This window comes from Eulemur rufifrons, chromosome 12, assembly GCF_041146395.1.
Source record: "Eulemur rufifrons isolate Redbay chromosome 12, OSU_ERuf_1, whole genome shotgun sequence".
Lineage (NCBI taxonomy): Eukaryota > Metazoa > Chordata > Mammalia > Primates > Lemuridae > Eulemur > Eulemur rufifrons.
In genome coordinates, this window is record NC_090994.1 from 8,399,122 (window position 1) to 8,417,290 (window position 18,169).

At 60.4% G+C, this 18,169-nt stretch overlaps 1 protein-coding gene across 1 annotated transcript in view; it reads left to right on the forward strand.

The window, feature by feature from the left end:
• Window positions 1–18,125, forward strand: part of BIN3 (bridging integrator 3) — a 40,170-nt gene extending 22,045 nt beyond the window's left edge. Inside the window, exons 3-9 of the mRNA XM_069485143.1 lie at window positions 4,966–5,006; window positions 5,380–5,441; window positions 8,725–8,861; window positions 9,391–9,431; window positions 14,409–14,550; window positions 14,685–14,819; window positions 17,389–18,125. Coding sequence (XP_069341244.1) covers window positions 4,966–5,006; window positions 5,380–5,441; window positions 8,725–8,861; window positions 9,391–9,431; window positions 14,409–14,550; window positions 14,685–14,819; window positions 17,389–17,535 — 705 coding nt within the window. The 3' untranslated portion in view covers window positions 17,536–18,125. The remainder of the gene's footprint in view (window positions 1–4,965; window positions 5,007–5,379; window positions 5,442–8,724; window positions 8,862–9,390; window positions 9,432–14,408; window positions 14,551–14,684; window positions 14,820–17,388) is intronic.
• The last annotated feature ends 44 nt before the right edge of the window (window positions 18,126–18,169 follow it).

Consider the following 18,169-nt stretch of genomic DNA (forward strand, 5'->3'; position numbering starts at 1 on the left):
GTTAGAGGTCATCTGGTCCACCCTCCTGATTTTTCCTCATGAGGACAACAAGCTCCTTGGAAAGGGTTGCAGTGACTTTCTGCAGTTCTAAAAGCCCCGTACTGGCAGAGCTGGAATTAGAACTCAGGTTTGAGGCCAGGCGCGGTGGCTCAGCCTGTAATCCTAGCACTCCGGGAGGCTGAGGCAGGATTGCTTGAGGCCAGGAGTTTGAGGTTGTAGTGAACTGTGATGATGCTACCGCACTCGTGCCGGGGTGACAGCACAAGACAGTTTCAAAAAAAAAAAAAAAAAAACCAAACTCAGGTTTGAGCCCATGGTCAGTACTCATTCCATTGTTCTGTGCTGCCTCAGGCTATGATGACCTCCCGGGATTTCGGAGGTCTAGGACGAAACAGCCTCTCAGCCCCCTCGCCCACAAAGCTCAGTGAGTTGGTTTCAAGATGGGGGACCATGACTATAGAGCCTCTAGTGTGACAACTCCAGAAAGTCTACACAGTGGAGGCCCTTGTCTCTGTCATACCAGCCCCTGACAGTTTTCCTCGTCTCACTAACTTCTTCCCCCCTTGGCTCAGCTCTCAGAACTGCAGGAAAGATGTTGCTTCAGTTTGGCGGGAAGTTCAGCACACACCTGACCAGCGTCTCCATCCTTGGGAGCTCCCAAGTTAGGTCACTTGAAAGGAAATGGGCCCGAGTTAAAAGAGCCCTCCCTGCTTCCTGCAAAGGCAGGTCGCCGACGGCGTTTGCCTCCCATGCAGCGGCCGACCATCTGTGGAGGCTGTCAGCTGGAGCCCAAAGAATCTGGGCGTGCGAGCATTGGGTCTGGCCGGCTACAGGAAGTGGGAAGGTGTGGCTCTGGGTCTCCAGAGTTTAATCCACGGCAGATCTGCAAGGGAAATGGTTTTGAGAAGGGGCTTTTATTCCCAGCACTCACTGCAAAAAAAACAAGCAAACAAGCAAAAAATTCTCCCAACCCTTATGGAAATGGCCTTTGTTCTCCATGGAAAAGTATAGGCTAGAATGCACTTTCTAGCTTCTTTGCCAGAGTTTGTTGACGGAAAGATCTCTGGGTCCTTTAATGTGAGGAGTGGCAAGGACTCCAAAGGGAAGGACAGATGCAGCGTGGCCTCCCTCTTCCCTTCCTTGCCTCTGTCTCGTTTGAGAGGGAATCGTGGCCCTCTGATTTATTGCATCGGCTCCCCAAGACAGACTAGCTATCGGGTAGCAGTTAAGAAGCCAGGGCTGGGAGGCTGGCAGCCTGGATTCCCATCCCAGGCCTGCCACGTGCTGTCTGTGACCTGGGGCAAGCTCCTCCGCTTCTCGGAGACTCAGTTCTCTCATTTGTAAAGTGAAGATGATGATGGTGCCTGTGTGGCAGATGTGTGTGGCACCCAACACAGTGTCCGGCACACAATCCTTCAGTAAATACTATTGCCTTACAGGAAGCTGGTTGATCTGACTCTCTTCATAAACCGTCCCAAGCAGCTCAGTTCCCCAGTGCGGTGACACTGCAGGCTGGGCTTTTGGTCCCCCACAGGGAATCAAAGCTCAGAGTAGAGTGACTTGCTCCATTGGCGCAGACCCCCACGCCGCAGAGGCACTGAAGCCAATGTAGCGAGCCCCTGCCTCTCGGCGCTCACTCTCCACCCTGCCGCTCCCCCCCGCCCCCCGCCGGCCCCCAGAACAGGCCTGGGCTGCGCAGTTGTCTCAGCATCTCTGGCAGCTGCCCCTGCACGGCGATGACGCACGCTGTTGTTCTTGCCCAGGCACTTTCGGGGAGGGGAGCAGATGTGGCTCCCGGGTTATTGGAAGTCGTGGCGCCCCTGTCATGGGAAGAAATGCTCATGTTATCTTCAGGGAGTTTCAGGAGGTTTTTGGCTCAAGGCACCCAACTGTCAGGCACAAAGAAAGCATTGTGTCTGTGCCCTCGCTGTTCCCCTGTGCCCAGGTACGCAAATTCCATTACTGCAGAGGCCTTGGCTGGCGTGGCGTGTTCTCTGCAGGGGCTGACCACCGGAACTGAGCCGGAAGAGCACAAGCTCTCCCCTCCCAGTCCTGACCTCTGTCTAGTCCCGTCTCGCTCCCCACATCCATAAAGTGGGGGAGCATCTGTGTGTGGAGAAGCGGCTGCCCCTCCCTGTGTAACCTGGGAGGGTCTCGTGCACACGGGAAGCACGTTCCTAGCTGGGTAGGTGCTCTGGGTGGAAGTCAGGGCCAAAAAGAGTCTGGCCACACAGCCTTTCCGGTGGAGAAGGGTTTCCACGTGCCAAGTGACAGGGCCCTCGGCCTCACTGATCGTCCTTAATCGTGTCGGGGCAAAGGCAAGGGCAGCCGCTTTCCACCCAGAGCGGCCGGGAAGGAGGGGCTTCCCGGAATGCCGAAGGTCTGGGCTCCGATCGGTCGCACCCAGTCCTGGGATCGGAGCCCCGGCCCTTCCCTTCACCATGAGTGTAAGTTTGTCGGGGGGACTCAGCCTGTTCATTCATTCAGCAAATACCAAGTTCCTGCTCCGTGCCAGGCCTGACCCAGACGCTGTGGGTAGAGCAGTGAGCAGCGCAGCCTCGGGTGGTCGTCCAGCGCTTGCTTCTCCCTGCGCTGACCTCGCCGGCCTGGTCCCTGGCGGTCCATGCACGTGTGTTGAACTTGCCTTGCTGACTGGGCTCCAGCTGTCTTTCTGGCAAAGGCATCAAGCATTCAGAGATATTCAGATCTTTTCCGTTTGGCTCTTTTCCTCAGTATGCATATACCTCGGAATGAGACTCCATTGTGTCCCTTTAGTCCCTGAGCCATCATCTGGGGCTGGAATTCTGGCAGTGTTCCCCTTGCGTCTTTCCCCAGGAGGAGAGAGATCTCTGGCCAGTGGGCTATAGAAGCCACACTGGCTGCTGGAAACGGGAGGTGAAAGGTTCATAAATTCCTCTTAGACTGTCACATGGCCTTAAGCAGCAGCAAGTAAAATAGAAGGATGGTGCTCCTACCGCCAACATGCTTGTCAGCTTCCGCCATGAGACCTCGAGTTTCTCATCACCCAGAATGATCCAGCCGAGTTGGAAACCTGAAGTCCCTCCCTGTGCAAGCCCGAGCAGTCCCCAGCCAGGGGGACCAGGTGTTCCTGACATCCCACACACATCAGCACACGTGGGGGATTGCAGATGCCAGGACTGGGAGCCGCGGCTGCAGCTCTGGGGCTCCGCAAACACTAGTGCCTCCCCTCCCCCCGAGGGCACCTACTGTGTGTTCTGTGCCTCTGGGAGAGCTTGATTCTGGCCAGGAAATGCTTTGTTTTAATTTCCTCTTTCTGGAAATAAATACTTTCAACATGTAAACACACTGCTCAGCTGTCACGTCCCATGTCCTAAGAGGCGCTGTCCAGTGACAGGAGTTAGTGCACTGTTGCGGCCCCCAGGCACGGCACCCCATGCTTAGCCAAAATCCGGGGTTCCCAGCTGCCAGTTTCCCGTGTGCTTGGGTTGCCCCTCCTCTCTGCTAAAGGAGTTACAGCCCCAGCCAGGCATGGTGCCTCACACCTGTAATCCTGGCACTTTGGGAGGCTGAGGCGGGAGGATCACTTAAGGCCAGGAGTTCGAGACCAGCCTGGGCAACATAGCAAGACCCCATCTCTACAATTAAGGAAAAAAAAGGAAGAAAGGGTTTACAGGCCAGCTGCAGGCCCGTACGACTCTGGTCCTCCTAGCACCTCCGTGAGCAGGAGAGGAATGAGGAATCAAACATTTGGTGAGCGCAGCCGTGGGCCAGGCACCTTGCTGTGTGCGCTGTGTGCACTCCTGCTTTAATCCTCAAACAAGCCACTAAGGTTGACATTATCCCCATTTCCTTGTAGGCCACTTGAAGTTTACATGGAGTATGACTAAATGAAATTATCCCATTTTACTAGGAAAGAAAGTGAGGCTCTGAAGTGTTAGTTGCTATTTTTAAGGCTCCACAGCGAGTATCAGAGTCCACCTCTTACTGTCTCTGCTCATCCTCCGTGGCCCTGGGGAGAGGACCAGACCGAAGTGCACACCCTGAAGGGCCCAGGCAGGGCTCCTTCACGCCAAAGCAGGTCTCCCCCTGCTGTCACACCGGAGCCTTGTCATTCCTCCAGCTAAGACTTTAGTTCCTGCAAACTGCAAATCCCCCGGGGTAGGTAACGCTTTAAGCTTTGATCAAGAGTATGTGCTTTAGTGGGAGTGAATCTGGAATGTTTTTCTTAAGATGAGCTTTTGCTGGATCCTAGTCTCCTCCGTTAGCCTCTCAGATGTCATTCGCTCCACATCCCACCCCGTGAGGGGCCGTTGTTGACACCCCAGTTTGTAGATAGGGAAGTTGGGGCACTAGAGAAATGCTGGACTTGCCCTGCAAGTGGCGGCGCTGGCTCAGGGCTCATGCCCGCTCTGGTCCAGTGTTGCTGGCGCCGGGGAGTTTGACCACGAGTCACAAACGTAGAGACCCTCGCCTGAGTGAGCAGTGACAATGTTTGTGTTCCGTACGTCCCAGCTCACAGGGCGCGTGTGCGCCATGTCCCCTGCCCACAGGGGCCGACAGGTGGGCCCTGTGAGTAAAGCCAGGCCGGTGGAGGGGGGGGGGCCTGCTCTGGTCTCTTCCTCTGGGCCCTGCTGCTCCCCACCCCCGGGTGGGATTTGGTCACACTGGGAGCACCTTGACGGCCCCCAGGGTGGGGCGAGAGGAGGGCGCACCAGTTGGTGCCATGGTGGCAGAGCAGAGCCACAGCCCGCTGCTGCCTGCCTGGCCGGCCCACCTGGGAGTTTGATTTCTCCCTAAATCAAACAGCTCATTAATTTGGGACTACAGGGATACTGTCATTAACGATCTGCTGGTGCTTGTGTGAACCAGACGGTGTTGTTTCTGCAGACCCGGGGGAGGGTGTGGACAGAATGGCGGGAGGCCGGGAGACATTTTCCACCGTGTTGTCATTGCTCCGGTGATTGAGTTATCTCTGTCTTGCAGGTGGAGAGAGACTTTGAGAGGGAGTATGGAAAACTCCAGCAGTGAGTGTCAAACCCCAGGAGGAGGAAGCGGGAGGTGGGGACAGGCAGGAGCCTCGTGCCAGGTCTCACCTCCCGAGGCCTCCCTCGTCTCCTCACCACCCGCGCTTCGAGGGCTGTGTGTTGCCCGTTAGCGCCCTGGGGGCTGAGGGCAGGTGGCTGTGCAAGAGTTGTTAACTCGTAGCCTTTGGGTGCGTGGCCTCGTGCCGAGTGTGTTGTGGCACTTGGGGAAAGTCCGTGTGGAGTAGGGCCCCTGCTCCTCCCCCACAGGGCGGGCATCCCGGAGTAGCCACTCGGGCCACTTCAGGGGGAGGGGGAGGAAGGGGCCCCGAAGCAGCCGGAGCCGCCGGTGCCCAGGCGCGTCCCTGCCTTGCAGGCTGGAAGAGCAGACCCGGAGGCTGCAGAAAGACATGAAGAAGAGCACCGACGCCGACCTGGGTAGGTGGCGCTCCGCCTTGTGACAGGCTCGGGCAGAGAGGGGCACCCTCCTCCCTCAGCCGCTCTTAGGGCTAACGCTGCAGTCACCACTCAGAGGTGCCCAACCAGTGTCCCCGAGAAGTGGCCTGAGGTCTGTCCTCACTGAGCAGATCCCCTTCCCACAGAGCCCCGCTGCCCCACGCTGGCTGGGAGTGCTGGGGTTCCGGGGCGGACAGAGCCCCGCTGCCCCACGCTGGCTGGGGTGCTGGGGTTCCGGGGCGGACAGTGCCCAGCTGTCCCACGCTGGCTGGGGGTGCTGGGGTTCTGGGGCGGACAGTGCCACCACCAGCAGGAGCTTCTAGTCGCAGATGCCTCCACGTCCTCAGAGTCTGGGCCACCAGCTCAGGCTGTCAGAGAGCAAAGGCAGCACATTCCCTGTAGAAATGAGTCCCTGGCCCGGTGGGACTGGTTTTCCAGTGGTGACAGGAGCTACAACTGATGTGTGTTTAAGCAAGAGCGTGGGTTAAAGGGCAGGACCAGAAATAGGGCAGGTCATTCTGTCGTTATGAAGGGCACTGAAGAGTCCCTGGTGAGTAGGAGCTGGCAGCTGCCAGGAAGCAGCCAGCGGCCTTGGGGAGGTGTCTTGGCTGAAGAGTTCTTGTGTGAAACGAGAGGGAGCTGGGCCCAGAAGCCCAGAGACTAAGGGACACCGGCCGTGTCCCAGGGAGTCAGCGGCCGGGAGTGATGGAGAACCGCTCCTGAGCTTCCTCCCACAAGGCCTTGGCTGAAATATAAACACACACCTTCCTAGAAAGGGCCGATAAGGAGAGGAAAATGGTCCCTGGGAGCAGCAGCCACCACCGCGGCACAGGTGAGAGCTGCCTGCCTGCGCGGGGACTGCTGGCCCCTTTGTTAGCCGGTGCTAACCCTGAGGACGTGGGCCGGTCTGAACATGACCTGCCCCTCGCTCCTGGCCCCTGGCCTCTCCCAACTATGTGTGTCACAAGCCAAAGGCTGGATTAGGGAGTTTGTTATTGTTTGCTTTGTAGTTATTTCAGGTCTGAGTTACTTGGGCCGCGTTTTCCTTTCTCGTTCCCCACTGCCTGCCCGGTCAGGGCCGCTGTGACCTATTGGTCCCTTCCCGCTCCTCCAGCCGGCACTGCCAGAGCACAGACGAGGCGAAGGTTCAGAGCCAGTTACTGTGGAAGCACGTAGAGCATCAGGGGTCTGTGACCGGGCGTGTGTGGCTATGGAAAGCTTGGTTTTGCAGCAGAGAAACCAGGGTTAAGTGGGTGACCCCGGGGGCTGGAATTACTGGCCGATGTCAGAAGCGGATGTGGGCAGAGAAAGCTCGTCTGCAAGAGCCGTGTCCTGGCTGGTTTCGAGGCCGGATGGAGACTGACGGCCACATTAGACTCACACAGTGGGGGCATCTGAGTCGCTGGCGGGCTTGCTACAAGCGACACCTTGGGCCTCAGCCCGGCTCCAATGCTTCAGGCCTGGCAAGGCCTGAAAATGTGTCTCCAGTGAGTTCCCAGGTGCAGCTGAGGCAGCGGGGCCCACTTTGAGAACCACTGGTCCAGACAGCGGAGAGGAATCGAGTGATACCTTTCCCGATCTTGGAGTCTCCTGAGCTCCCTGGACAAGTTCTAAAATCCCCAGCTGTTGTTCTAAAAAAGATTATTATTTTTTTTTTCCCCCAGAAAATCGTATTACTTTCAGAGCGATCAGTCTCTGTTGGATCTTTGAATCTTAGACTCCAAAGACCCAAGCAGGGCCAAGACCTTCGCTTTCTCCAAGGTCCAAAGACCCCAGCCTCCCATGTTGTGCCAGCTGAGCCTGCCCCTGCCCCCGGTCCCTGCAGGGCAGAGTGAGGGGCATGGGTTGGCCCAGGGGACCACTGGCCCGGAGGAGCGTGGGGGCCTGGTGTTCTTGGCATCGCTGGCCCCGGCTCTGCACACCTGACGTGAGGGCGTCACCGGGCGGGGATTCCAGACCCAGGTCTGCCCAGGGGCTGGTGGCTGGAGCAGACTCGGGTCCTTGACTTCCTGCGGTTCCAGCAAACACGAAGGGCTTTAGGGCAGAAAAGGGGAAGTGGGAAGGAAGTCTTCTCCCTTGTCCTTTTACTTTTTTTGGGTTTTCATCAAATATGGGGGAAAAAAAAGTAGATGACATTTTTCAGAAACGTTTCCAGTTTTATATAGGTTTTTACTATCTTTTAATGATGCTGTCTGTGATCGTTTCATAATCAAATCAAGTTACACACAATGTTTGTTCCTAAAGCTACAAAGTCACTTCACAGAATTTTAAAAGTGTTTTTTCCTCCATTGCTTCAGCATTTCTGGAAAGTCTACGTTTCCAGCTTCTCCCACATTTTGCCCTTTCGCTGGGTGGCTGCGGCGCTCTCCCAGCTTCGAGAGAACCCAGGATGGGCTCTGGGCAGGCGAGTCGTCCACTCGGAGACGTTTTGCTGGCTGTGGGGGGAGCCCAGGGGGACGGGGCCCCTCGGGCTTCCGCTTCTCCTGCGTCACAGGGCCAGGCAGGGCTGGGGCCAGGCGTCCTCCCGTGGAGTGGCAGGGGAAAGTCACATCTGTAATGAACTGGGAGGTGGACCTTACGTCATTGATTCTAAGACACCTTTTCACATTTAAAATCTCTGAAAGCAAAGTTACCGTAACACTTGAGCGTGTGTCCTGGTCTGATTGCAGCATGTTTTCCTCTCTCAGCAGTTACACAGTAATGGTGTGTCTTACACGATTGATAACATCTTAAATTCAGTCACACACAAATCATAAGAAATGCATTCAAAAACGTGTCTTTTCTCCTGAGACTCACCCAGACACTCTCTGAAACTGGTGCAGACAGCCCTGGGCCAGTGTGGCCCTTCTCTGGGGCCTCTTCTGCCCCTCTAGAATTTTGGCACTCTAGCCCGGGCAACAGAGTGAGACTCTGTCTCAAAAAGAATAAAATAAAATAAATGCATATTCTTGGGTTCCAGATTTATTGAGTTAGAATCTAGGGGGTCAGAAATATGTATTTTATAGCTTCCAACCCGGGCCATCCTATTATAACCCAGGGTTTGGTTCAAAAGCATTCCCCAGAGCAGTGTTAGGTGGTCAGGAATGACGAGTAAACAACAGGGATCAGTATCTCATGGCTTGGTGGCACTTTGTCGTTTTGATAGCTGGGACCGTGGGAAGAGATCGCTGGGGTGCAGCCCCTGGGCCGTGGGGGCACCGGGGCCTGAAGAAAAGACTGTGAACCCCACCCCTTCCTCGGCTCACTGAGCTCTGCCTTCTTCCAGCCATGTCCAAGTCTGCCGTGAAGATCTCCTTAGACTTACTCTCCAATCCCCTCTGTGAGCAAGACCAGGACTTTTTGAACATGGTGACAGCCCTGGACACGGCCATGAAGCGGATGGACGCCTTCAACCAGGAAAAGGTGACTAGATGTTAGTCTCTGGTGGCCAAGCACCACTTCCTCTCCCTTCTCTCCGTGTCTGGCGGTGGCCTTAGTGGGCTCAGTCTGCTTCTGGGGCGCGCTCAGCCCTGGCCCGCGGGCCGCAAGCCCATGCCCAGCTCTTTCTAGATGGCTCCGCTTCAGCGCAGCCTGCTCCCCGAGGGTCCCCTCAGTCACGTCACTCTCAGACCTGAGGGAGACTCAAGGCAGCTCACCCGGAGCCCTGAGCCTTTGGTAGCTGCCCCCGCCCCACACGATGACAAGGCAGACAGCGCTGGCAGGATAAGGACAGTGCTCCTGTCAGCCTCCAGGCTTCCTGGCTGCCATCTCTGCCTCACTCCAGCGTGGTCAGGGGTGACCTGTCTTGCCTGTCCTCCCATTCCCTTCCTGCCCCAGGTCTCGGGGGGACCCCTGACAGCTGTCTCTCTTCTGAGGAACGTGGACCCCCTTTTAGGGAGAGTCTGGCTCGCTCCCCCCTCCAGGTTTAATGTCACTGGGTCTCTTTTGACAGGTGAACCAGATCCAGAAGACTGTGATTGAGCCCTTAAAAAAGTGAGTAAAGGCCATCCCGGAACCTGAGGCCTCAGGGCACTTACGGGAAAGGCAGTTCTGCCGCCTGGGGACTGAGCAGCCCTGCTAGCGGCCAGTCCCCATGTTCCCCTGGGGGCTGACAGGAAACTCGGTGGGGACGCCAGCCCTGCGATCTGTGGCCTAAGGGCCAATGTCCTGGTAGCTCTGGGGCACCTGAGATGGCCCAGACACGCGGTGACAGCGGGAACTTCCCGTTCTTCCCGCTGCTCCGGTGGCCGTCTTACCATCTTCCCCTCGCTCCCAAGAGGGCGGCGGGGCCAGGGCTAGCCGGGTTGCGCGAGCAGAGATCTTGGCCAGCCCTAGGCTCAGCGGACACGCGCGAGGCCTTTCATCTCACCCTGCCGGATGGGGAATGCAGCTGCCTGCGGCGCCGGCTTTGGAAATGTGGGGGTGGCCACATGGGGGGGTGGCAGTGGGCGTGGAGGCCAGCCAGGTCCTGCCTGGGAAGGTCCCTAGCTTGTGACCCGTGGGGGTCAGGAATGCTGCTGCAAAGCGCATCTCCCGTCAGGCGGGCCCTGGGCAGGGATCAGACGGGCCGTTCCCCGAGTCCCCGGGGTGGGGAGAGCAGGCCACAGCCTTGCCTTGAAGCTCTGCAGTCGCTTCATCGTCTTCCCGGCCTCTCCCCAGCAGGCGCCGACCTAGAAAGGCCCCGCCGCGGCAGCTGCACTGTGTTACCTCTTCCTCGGTGGTCCCTGGCCGCTGCCGCTGTGCCAGGCCCGGGAACGAGCCTTCGCTTAATGACCGTCAGGCCTGTCTCGGGGCCGGAGTGGGATAAAGAGCTGTGTGATCCTCCGGCCCCTGGTGTTGGGGTTGGTGCCAAGCGTTCCCTGCCCAGGCCCCAGGTGTGGGATGAGGAAAAAGCCCTGCTCACCCGACGACTTTCTCAGCCAGGCCCGCAGAGCTTAGCGTGTCTGTGAGGAGAGAGTTCCCTGCCCGCCTGCCCCGGCCTCCTAGCGTGGGGCACCCACCACCCCCTGTCTGCGAGTCCCGGCTCAGCCCCACGTCGCAGGGTCACGTGGAGAGCTGGCGCAGGAGCTCTGAGGCTTGTGGCCTTCCGTCCTGGGCTCCAGGACAGACAGCTCAGGGCTGAGTGGGAAGGAAGGCAGGCCCTGCTCACAGAGGCCTCTTCTGTGCCAGGGCTGCAGGGGTCCTGGGCACGGCCAGCCACTGAGGCTGCCACAGGTGCCCAGGGCTGGCAGAGCAAGGCAGGGGACACCAGCTCAGAGAACCGGGGGGCTGACACCCGCCTTGATTTCAGTACCCGCGAGGTGGCCTTGCAATCTGATGCCTGGCTTCTGCAGCCAAATGCAGAGAAACCCGGCTGCTCCCCCCACCCTGGTGGGCCGCCACCTGCCAGGAAGGTGGGGGCGTGGCAGAGGGGGCGGCACCATCTCCGCAGCGGATCTGCTGCCCTCGGCCTGAGCCCTGGGGCCTGCCTGGCCGCCCTGGCTGGCTTCTTGCATCCCCACAGCTGACATGTGATCTCCCCCGACCACGTAAAACCGCACTGCCTGCCGCCTCCCCCCGTGGGCTTCCTCCTGCCAGGAGAGAAGCTCCCAGGGACCCCAGCACCGGAAACAGGAAACTGCAGCTTTCCTGTGCTCTGATGAAGATCGTGGCCACATGGCCACCCTGCCGCCCCCAGCCTCCCCGCCCAGGGGGCTCGGCCTCTAATCCCCGGTCCCTGGGCCGCGTTCACATGTCGGATGGGGATGCTTTCAATTTCCCTTTCCTGGTGGGTGGAAGATCCCGGCTGTGTGGGCACGGGCTGAGGCATGGCAGGCATTCCCCGCAGGGCCGGCTGCGCCAGCCCACCTCCCAGCCGGCCTCCCTGCCGCCTCCCTCGCCCGCGCCCTCTTCACCCCACGCTTCCCTGGGGAGCGAGTTTGGTGTCGAACCTCAGGACAGGCAGGAGGTGGGCAGTCACTGTGGGTCGCGCCGCATGAGTGCTGGCCTGGGCCCAGCCTGTCCCCGCTGCTTTGAGGAGAAGCGTAGAGCAACACAAGGGGCTTCCGGTCTAGCCGGGAAGCCATGCGGTGGTCTCAGGACAGCAGGCCAGGTGTGGCCGCTGCCAGTGTGGTGCGGTGGCCCGGAGCGGGCCGCGCTGGGCGGGCTGTCCCAGCCTGCCCCTGCTCTCAGCTCTGTCCCTCGTCGGTGGAAGGAGAGGCCGAACTGGCTTCTCGGAACAGTGCAGTCAGCCTGTGCTTGTCCGCGCCCCCCTGCTCTCACCCAGACCCGGCCTGAGGGTGGAGGGGAACTCCACGTGGGGGGCCCAGCTGTCAGACCAGCTCCCCGCACAGCACCGTGGCACATCCACCGCCTGCCCCCTGCAGCCGGCAAGGCCCGTCCCGTCGCTAAGAAGTACAAAATGGGGACGTGGGGCCTCAGTGGGGCAGTGCTGGGGCCAGAGGATAGAGTCCTGGTCCCCACTTTTTCAACAGCCACCTCAGGGAAAGCTGTGGCCCTCCCCAGATCGATGTCAGTGCTCCCCTGAATGTAGAAGGGTGTGACAGCTGTCCCTACCCGCAGGGAACCCCAGAGCCACCCAGGTGGTGATGCACTAGTGCTTTGACTGGGGGAGCTGCCGTGGGAGACAGAGGCGATCACGGTGAAGACATGGCCTGCCCGGAGGGACAGGTGCTCACACAGAACAGTGGGGCTGTCCCCTGCAGCCCCGTCCCCCGCAGAGCAAGGTGGTCTTGGTTGCAGAGGGCCAGCAGGAGCTGTGCCGGGAGCAGCCCCCTGTGGACACGGCCCCTCTGGCCCACTCCCCCAGGGAAGCGAGTAACGCCTGGTCCCCTCCTCACTCGGCCGCCCGTCTGCACGTGGCCTGCTGTTTCCCACGTAGCCAGCATTCCTGGTGGGCCTGACTCTGGCCCTGGAATGAACCCCAGCTGACAACTGTGGGAAGGGCTGTGAGTGTGAGCCAAGGTGCAGGTGCTGCTGGGGTCAGGGGTGTCAGGGCTTCTTGAATGACAAGCATGTTGCTGGTCCCGTCTTGGACCAGTGGAACACACCTTACGCACACTTTGCCTTGCTCACGATGCTCTTTCCTGAGGATCTGAGCTCAAAGTGATGTGGTTGTGGCCCAGGCCTGCCTGTCTGTCATCCACGCCCTGTCCCTGTCCCTGTCCCACTGGCCCTTCCTAGGCAGCCCGCAAGGTAGACAGCAGAGGCCCAGGCGCTGGGACTACCCAAGCAGCAGGTGGCTTCTGACGAAAGGATCAGGGTGGCTGCTGGTGGCCCTTGGCCATCTGAGGTGGTGGGAGAGGCAGGTGGCTTCTCAGGCCCCACTGCCCCCACTCCCTCCAGCCACATGGCTCCCAGCTGCCCAGGAAGGCAGAGGGGCTCCCCTAGCAGCTGAGACTCCATCACAGCAACTGCATTAGGCCAGAGCAGTGAGCTCCGCGCCTCCCAGCAGTGTCCCTCCCTCCTGGTGGGTGGCTTGGATTGCTGTGTCCTGGTGGTGTCTGGTTCCCACCTCCGGCACGCACAGTGCCAGTGAGGTCCGAGCTCCGGGTGTACAGGGCACCGGGGAGGCCCTGTTTCCCGCCTGGCAAATCCGTCCGTCAAACGTTGGCGTGATTACTATGTCTAAGGGCTTGTGGCTGAGGGTTCAGAGACGTTTCCGTGGTTTCGCCCACTTCTTTAGCATTCTGTTAGGCAGAAGACCCATTATGGACACTCATTAATTAGGGGAATTAGCATCAGTAGCCTCTCTTGGGGATAAGCCCTCAGTTTCATCCACATCTGTTCCCTGGGTCTGCGGCATAGTTTGGGGTATTTAATGCTTGCCGGGTTCATGTTCTCTCTTCTCTGGCAAAACTGTTCATTGCTCTGACCTCACACGTACGCTGGTTGAAGCTTTTTAAGACCACATTCACGGTCATGTTCCTTCGAGAGGCAGATTTGGGAAGTCACGCTTTGTGTGGTGTCGGGACTCCCTGGAGCTGACCCGAGAGCGGGTAGGTGCCCGCGAGAGGAGCCCAGCCTCGGCACTTCCCCTGCCCTTTGTCTTTCATCCTCTCTGGGTTCCTCGTAGAAACTCCGTGAGGAACTGACTCTTCTGGTCCTGCGTCGCCAACCCTGCTCCTCACCCCCGAATGACCACTGAGTCACGGTCCCGCCGCTGCGTGGCTGGTCTTGCCCGGCTCGAGGCTCCCAGCTTGCCTGGTGGACGCCTCCTGCCACGGAGCCAAGGGACGGGCCCTCCAGCAGCAGCGGCCGAAGTGTGTCACTGCTCAGGGCGTCACATTCCAGAAAGCCGCCCCGTCTTCTGTCCACTTCCGGAAATCCCGCCTGCGTGGGCAGGGAAGACGCAGCATCCCTGCCTGGGTCTACAGGAAGCAACAGCCCTGTGCCCATCGCAAGATACCGTCGTCCTGCGTAGTTAAAGATGACGCTAGCCACAGAGATTTTGCCCAGGGGAGCCAAAAACGATGCCGTGTACTGCTGCTGTTTGAGGATGGCCACTCTGAGGACTTCCCGTCGTCGTCGTCCCTTTTAGTCATGGTGGGAGGGCGTCCTTGAGTCATTTTCCTAAAACATCTGGTTGACCGTGTGGCCATTCCGATGGTAGAACCGTGGGGTCTCTGCTTTTCCCACGTTGCAAAGGCGCCCTTGGCCTGGAGGTTTCAGTCCTGCCACCTGCTGGTGGCGCTGTGGGGGGTGGGGAAGGGCCCCGACAGAACTGGGACCCCTGAGTTCTCTTCTGAACCGTCTCTACCTAATTGTGACCTGGGGCGAGTCATACCTCACCTCGAAGAGTGTCTCTTCCCGCCCCCCATTCCCGGTCCCCCGTCCCCTAGCAGGTCTCTGCCGTGCGGCGTGGCTCGGGGAGGCGGGCGGGTCCGGGCGCGCTCAGCTCGCGTTTCTGAGTGAGGGGAGCTGCCAGGCCGCCCCGCCAAGGTCGCCCGTCCCACCGGCCGTGTCCCGCAGGTTCGGCAGCGTCTTCCCAAGCCTCAACATGGCGGTGAAGCGGCGGGAGCAGGCCCTGCAGGACTACCGGCGGCTGCAGGCCAAGGTGGAGAAGTACGAGGAGAAGGAGAAGACGGGGCCGGTGCTGGCCAAGCTCCACCAGGTGCGGGTGCGAGGGGCGGAAGGGAAGGGTGTGGACGGGGCCATTGTGGTCGTGCAGTGAGTCCCCCCCTTCACCTGGGGACACCAGGACCAAGACGGCAGTGAGAGTTCTGACCCCAGCGTCCCGATCCCCAGGCCCGAGAAGAGCTCCGGCCCGTGCGGGAGGACTTTGAAGCCAAGAACAAGCAGCTCCTGGACGAGATGCCGCGGTTCTACGGCAGCCGGCTCGGCTACTTCCAGCCCAGCTTCGAGTCCCTGATCCGGGCGCAGGTGAGGCAGCCGCTCGCGCGTGCGCACACGGCCCCCAGGGCCACCAGGGCCACCAGCGCTCCTCCCTCGGGAGATGGTCGTGGGCTCCGTGGACACAGCCGTGCCGCTCCGTCGCCCCCCGCTGCGAGGCGGGTGGCTGAGTCGTTCTCTGCAAAGACAGCGGCACCCTCCGCGCCCCGGCGCTGCCCGCCGCGGGACGGCATTGCGGAGCGGGATGCGGGGCTCTGCAGCCGCGGGGACTCAGACTGCTGCCTGGAATTTGGGTTCCCGCGTTGCTCTTAGGGTAACCCCAGCCGAGGGGTGGGCGAGGTTCCTTTCGGTGAACAGTCCCCTCAGGTTTCTCTGTCCCCCCGTGTCGTGCTGTGAGCAGCAGGAAGAAGCCAGCAGCCCCTTCAGGCCTCCTTTCGGGGCAGGTTCTTTGCCCCAGGGGGGTGGCGGGGTCCTGAGGAGAGGAGGGGCCTGGAGGCCGCTCTCTGGGGACCCAGCTCCCCTGCCCCCCACCTCGTCAGTCCTCTTTAAGCGCCAGGCCCCCGGGGACACTTGACTTTGGGCTACCCAGGCCGAGGGGTCCCTGAGCCCTGGGACAGCCACGCTCAGGTGCACCTGGTGGGGAAGGGCAGGTGGGACTCAGGTGGCGCCGGTGCTGCGGAGCCGAGTGTCAGACACAGGCCGGGACACTGCGCCGCCTCTCTCCGGTGGAAGGACACAGCGGGAGCATGTCCCTCCTCATCCCCATTCATCTTCAAATCTCTGGCAAGGATCATTCTCCCCACTGGCGAAACAGGTTGAGGTGCCAAAGCCAGAAGCAGGCCCCCTCCACACAGGCCCATTGATGGCTCAGTGTCAGCCTCGGGACCCCCGACACCCATCCCTTTTCCTCCAGGTAGGGGAGCAGCAGGCTGCACGTGTCTGCAGCCGCCGCGGCCGCTCTGCTCTTCCCCGGGCGTTTGGCGCCCTCCAGTGGACACCGCCCGTCCTTGCAGGTTGCGCAGTCGCAGGCCCCGGGAGAAGCGGATCCGCCTCCCACCCTGCTGTTTTTGGAGAACTCCAAAAGCCATGGCCAGGCACTCAGCGTCAGGGAGCCTGAGACTGGAGCTGGGACGTGTCAGTGACCCACATCCTTGGTTCTGTGTCGTCCGTGTCATCTCTAGGGGGCAGTGAGACCAAGAGCCTAGTGAGGGGCAGGGGTTCTTCCCACTCTGGCCCCTGAGGCAGGGCCCCTTCGCAGCTGCACCCTCTGCCCCTGGAGGAGCCAGCTTAGGGGGGGGGCCTATGCCTGTCCTAACCGTGCAGTCACCCCGGGCCGCCCACGCCCTCCCTCCTGTCGCTCTCGGGAGGAAGCCACGGGTGCCCGGCTCGGCGTGCCCAGGTTGGAGCCGTGCAGGAGGCGCGGGAGGGATGCCCTGTAACCAGGCAGCGGGGGAACCAGGGGTTGTTTACCGCCCCCTCGGCACAGCCGCCTCCTCGCCCGCTGCCGCTGCTGTTAGTCACTGCAGAAGTGAGCATTCCCCGTGACTCACACGCACACACGCCACGGTTGGCTTGGGCAAGGAGTTTGGGGGTAGGGTGGCCATCCCCTGCCCTCCCCCCAGCGCTTGCCCCAGGCCCCCGGCCCTGAGGGGACGGGATGTTGAGACCGGCTTCATTCAGCCCACCTGGGCCCAGTGGAAACCTCGCTGTGGGCGTCCGGGAGAGCCTTCCCAGGGATGGTCCCGAGTGCCTGGAGTAGTCGCAGAGACGGCAGGGAGGGGCGTGTTTGAAGGCTGTGGGGCACTTTCACGAAAGTGCATGCTTTCATTGGGTCGTGAGGTGGAAACTGAGGCAGGAACAAGCCGCTTTGCTCCTCTCTGGGAAAGCCCCCGTCCTCAGCCACTTGGGAAAGTAGTGATGGGGCCCGGTTCCTGCGCCCACCCTCAGCCTCTGGGCCTGCATCCCACCTCAGTTCTGGGACTGCCTGGGAGGATCTGCACGAGCCTGGCCTCTGAGCCACAGCCCCAGCTATGTGCTCGGGCCACGAACAAGGGCAGGTGTGAGTGGGTGAGTGAGGAGGAAATGGAAGGCTAGAACCGTGTCGCCTTTCTCACCTTTAGCTCTAAAATGGGCTCTCAGGGCTTTGGGAGCCACCAGCCTACCATGTCCTTGTTCTCCCAGGACAAAAGCCTTGGGCTTCTCTCTTAGCTTCTAAAAAGCAGTCAGGCCCTGGTCCCAGTGCCTGTCACTCTTCAGCCTCCCCAAGCCCGTCCCTTCCCGCACCGGCTGCTGGGAGAACAGGAGCCGGAAGGGCGTCTTCGCCTGCAGCCGCTGGGGCCCTGTTGCTCCCCAGCTCGGTTTCACTTACTGCTGCCCTGCGGTCTCGGCTGAGCCTTTCTGTGTCCTGCGCCTTCTGGAAGGCAGTGGGCCTACTCCTGCCTGCGCTGGCAGCAGTGAGGGAGAGGGGCTAGGGAGGGGAGGCAGCGGCGGCGAAGTGGGAGCTGGCCCCATGGCAGCGCTGGGCCCCGCTGTCCTCCTGAGCTTTGGGCGCCTGGTTCCTGGGAGCCCAGCATGGCTGACCCTTCCTGCGTCCCCACAGGTCGTGTACTACTCCGAGATGCACAAGATCTTTGGAGACCTGACCCAACAGCTTGACCAGCCAGGCCACTCTGACGAGCAGCGGGAGCAGGAGAACGAGGCCAAGCTGAGCGAGCTCCGAGCCCTCTCCATCGTGGCCGACGACTGAATTCCCGTCACTCCCGGAAGACTCCTAGGACACAGCCAGCCTCTCTAGTCCTTGCCCCATCCAGGGCAGGCCCGTGCTCCTCACGCAGACTGGGGTAGGGGCGGCCCCGGTCGGCCTCGGCAGCCGTGTGCAGTGAGCGTCTTCGTCCCCTGAGCTGCAGCCTCCCCCACAGCCCCAGACGCAGGTAAGCAGTGCAGGAGAGCCCAGAGCGTCGCTGCCAGAACTACCGTCCAAAGTACGTCCAGGCCTAGGGCCAGAGCAAGCTGCAGCCCTCGGAGGGTCCGGGCCCTGCCTGCGTGGCGGGATTGCATCTACCTCCAGAGACCCCAGCCGGGGAGTCCAGTGGCCCCCCCGGCCCCTCGTCGCCTTTTCACTTTAAAGACTCTTTCCTAGGAGAGGCCACAACCCTGCCTGGAGGACAGAGAGCAGACAGGCTGGTCCCACGCAGGGGCGAGCCCTGCGTCATTCAGGTTCCCAAGGTAACGGGGACTCAAGGTAACTGCCCCGCCACACGGAATGTCACATGTCAATTCACAGGCCTCAGAGCAGAACCGTGGGTTTGTATCTCACCTGGATATGTGGGATTTTATTTTTTCAAGTAAAGTTTTCAGTAAAATGTCCATGTAGTATTGTG